At 41.2% G+C, this 3,125-nt stretch overlaps 1 protein-coding gene across 1 annotated transcript; it reads right to left on the bottom strand.

Moving 5' to 3' along the window:
* Positions 1–2,232: 2,232 nt before the first annotated feature.
* LOC120770872 lies at positions 2,233–2,760 on the bottom strand (the record flags this gene model as incomplete). Its single annotated transcript, XM_040098499.1, has 1 exon — positions 2,233–2,760. A coding segment is annotated over exon 1 (528 nt), but the record flags the coding sequence as incomplete, so codon positions are not given.
* Positions 2,761–3,125: the final 365 nt, after the last annotated feature.

Here is a 3,125-nt window from a genome sequence, read left to right as displayed (position 1 = left end):
TCATTTATCAACTTATACCCATCCATGTTTGTATACGCTGAACAGGATATATTAAGTTTGCTACGAATTTTGTAGCATCCATAAAAAACCGAATTCCGAAGTTCCCTGATTTTTTAAAGGAAAAACACAGAAACTTCAAATTTAGTGGGAAATGTTTATTATCATTCGAAAGGACTTTCTTTTGCATTTATTTCTCGAAGAATATATCTTTCAAATGTTGGCCGCGGCTCCTCTCAGATAATCTATCGTTGCGTCCGATTTTCCATGACTCGCTCAAGCATTTTGACTGTAAACTGCCGAATGAAACGCGTGATGTTTTGCTCCAAGGCGTGAATCGAAGCGGAATTGTCCGCATATACTTTAGACTTTACATATCCATACAGAAAAAAGTCTAACGGTGTGATATTACACGATTTTGGTGCAAAATTAACCGGCCCGGAACCTGAAATTATTTGCTCACCGAAGTGTTATCTGAATATATCCATTGATAGATGTGATGTGTAGGAATTGGAGTCGTCTTGTTGAAACCAAATCACGAGCTTCAATTTCGGACATCAACTAGTCTGCTATCACGGTGCGATAACGGTCGCCATTCACGGCTACCTTCTGACCGGCATAATTTTTGCAAAAATATGAACCGATGATTCCACCAGCAACAAATCACACCACATTTCTGCAGGTTGCTCTATGCCCCAAATGCGGCAATTTTGCTTGTTTAGATACCCATTGGGTCAGAAAAAGATACCTTTACTTGGATTACCCGTTAAATAATCACGATAACAAGCTGAGTCAATTTAGCTATTTCCGTCTATTGAAATTTTGTTTCTACAAGAAGCTGCTCATTGACATGACCCAGCCGGCGTAGCAGCTGTCTCTTATTTCGCTAAACTATATCAATGCCGTATTTGCCGTTGCCAATACGGGTTATGATACCTTGTAGAAAATGTTGAAAATTGTCACCTAGAATTGGAACCGTTAATCATATTAAATTAAAAGTCTGCCCTCATGTGAGGCTCTCAGCTGACTAATTACTAGCACGGACTAATATACAAGTAGTCACCAAAAGATCTACAATTGGTCTTGAACTGGCATGCAACTACAAAAGTTGACTGACTACTGGGTAATCATGTACTAAACTACTACATAAGTATATCAATGCTTGTGGCACTGATCTTCAAAATTAATTCAAGATCATGCTTACATTACTATCTATATAAATTAATTAAATGTATGTGTATAAGGTGTATGCTTGCAACAATGTTCTTGGCAAAAGAGTTTTCTCTGGGTGCCGGCGCTATTTTTGTTGAACGGTGCAGCTCTCGATTCAAAAATAGCACACTGGCACATTGACTTCATTCATTGAGAATTAAAATGAATATATTAGAAAGTGATTGTGCAATGAAATTTAGTTTCGAAGTGGCTGTGTGCACAATGTTTTCTATGTCATGTCAACACATAGATTTTGATAAAATATTTATATCACGCTATTTTCTTTAAATAATGTTCAATGATTTGCTGCCATTCAGACAAGTGTTACTGAAGACCAAAATTTGTTGACCAAAATTTTTTTAAGAAAATCAACTTCACCGATGTGGCTGACTTTTGTCTGAGTGGTGCGGTAAATAAACAAACTGTCGATTCTGCTGCGAAGAAACTCCACAAATTGTTCATGAATAACCATTATGTTCTCCTAAATTGACAATTTGCTCTGGTGGAATCATCGGTCCGTACTTCTTTCGAAATGACTCTGATGACACCGTTACTGCCAATGGAGAGCGGTATAGATCGATGATAATCAACTTTTTATGGCCGCAATTGGAAGAAGTTGATCTGTATAGGTGTATTGTTATGAAGGCAACCAAATTCAGGGAAGCTCAGTATAAGACTCAACTGGGAACTTTGAAACTTCGATGCTACCTTCTCGGCGCTCTTGCTTCCAATCTCAGGGAGGAGCATACAGCGGATGATACAGTTGGTCAAGCGAAGATTGGTCGCGGAGTATATTTTGGGTGCTTCTCTAGTTTCTGGTTGTACTACTGTTGCGATGTTTTTCAAGAAGATGTTGTTGTTATAGAGTCAATTGTCGATCCATTTATCTGAATTTCTAAATTAAGTATGCTATGCCTTCGGCATTATATATTATCATTCCACATGATTTTCAGATACCCCTAACCAAATCTTACTCACACCGGTGGAGAGGTTACAGGACTTCAGGTGCTCTATCCATTTCGTCCGCTTATGTTGGTTTACCATACGCCGAATCTCCAAATTCAGAACTCTTATTCGGGGATACCCGGGATCGGCATGGCGTAAGATGTCGCGCTCATTAGCTAAAACGGCTGCTTCGGATAGGAAATTGGGGCGGATTTCCGCCATTCTTCCAGCCGGGATGAAGCGAGCGGGAGCTGCTGCGATCACCTTGCGGAATTGACGTTCGCCAACGCATACGACAATAGGAATAGGTAGAGCGTTGAAGGTGTTCTCAGTAAATTCTGTGAAGCCGACCCAATTAGCTTTGTTAAAGTTAATGTAGGTGCGGTTGTCCACAGAAACAAAATCAGGATGCTTCTCGATCGAGATAATTATGGGCAGATGATCTGATGCGAGAGTTAGCATAGGTCGCCAGGTTATGCTGTTTATCAGACCACCGCTAGCAGTGGTAAGATCCGGCGAGCTATTACAAGTGCCCATCACTCTGGTGGGGGCTTCGTCAGTCATTGTGAAAAATGTCGAATCGTCAATCTGTTCCGCCAGCTCCATCCCCCTACGGTCATTTGACAGGCAGGAATGCCAAAGATCGTGGTGCGCGTTAAAGTCGCCTAGTACCAAACGGTTTTCACCACGAAGTAGCGCACCTATATTCGGGTGATATCCTGTTGGGCAACATGTAACTGGGGGGATGTGTGTATATATTAAATATTTCGAGTCCGACACCACCTGACCGGATAGCTATACCCTGACATTCTAGGGTAGTATCCCTGGGGTCGATGTCTTCGTCGATTAGACGATACTGCACGGTGTTGTGCAATATGAAGGCTAGGCCACCACCATTATCTCGCTCGCGATCTTTACGTAATACGTTGAAACCGGCACAACTCATAAGATCTGAGCGGCTGTTTAGCTTG

This window comes from Bactrocera tryoni, chromosome 3, assembly GCF_016617805.1.
Source record: "Bactrocera tryoni isolate S06 chromosome 3, CSIRO_BtryS06_freeze2, whole genome shotgun sequence".
In the NCBI taxonomy this organism is placed as follows: domain Eukaryota; kingdom Metazoa; phylum Arthropoda; class Insecta; order Diptera; family Tephritidae; genus Bactrocera; species Bactrocera tryoni.
This window is presented reverse-complemented; position numbering and strand designations above follow the sequence as displayed.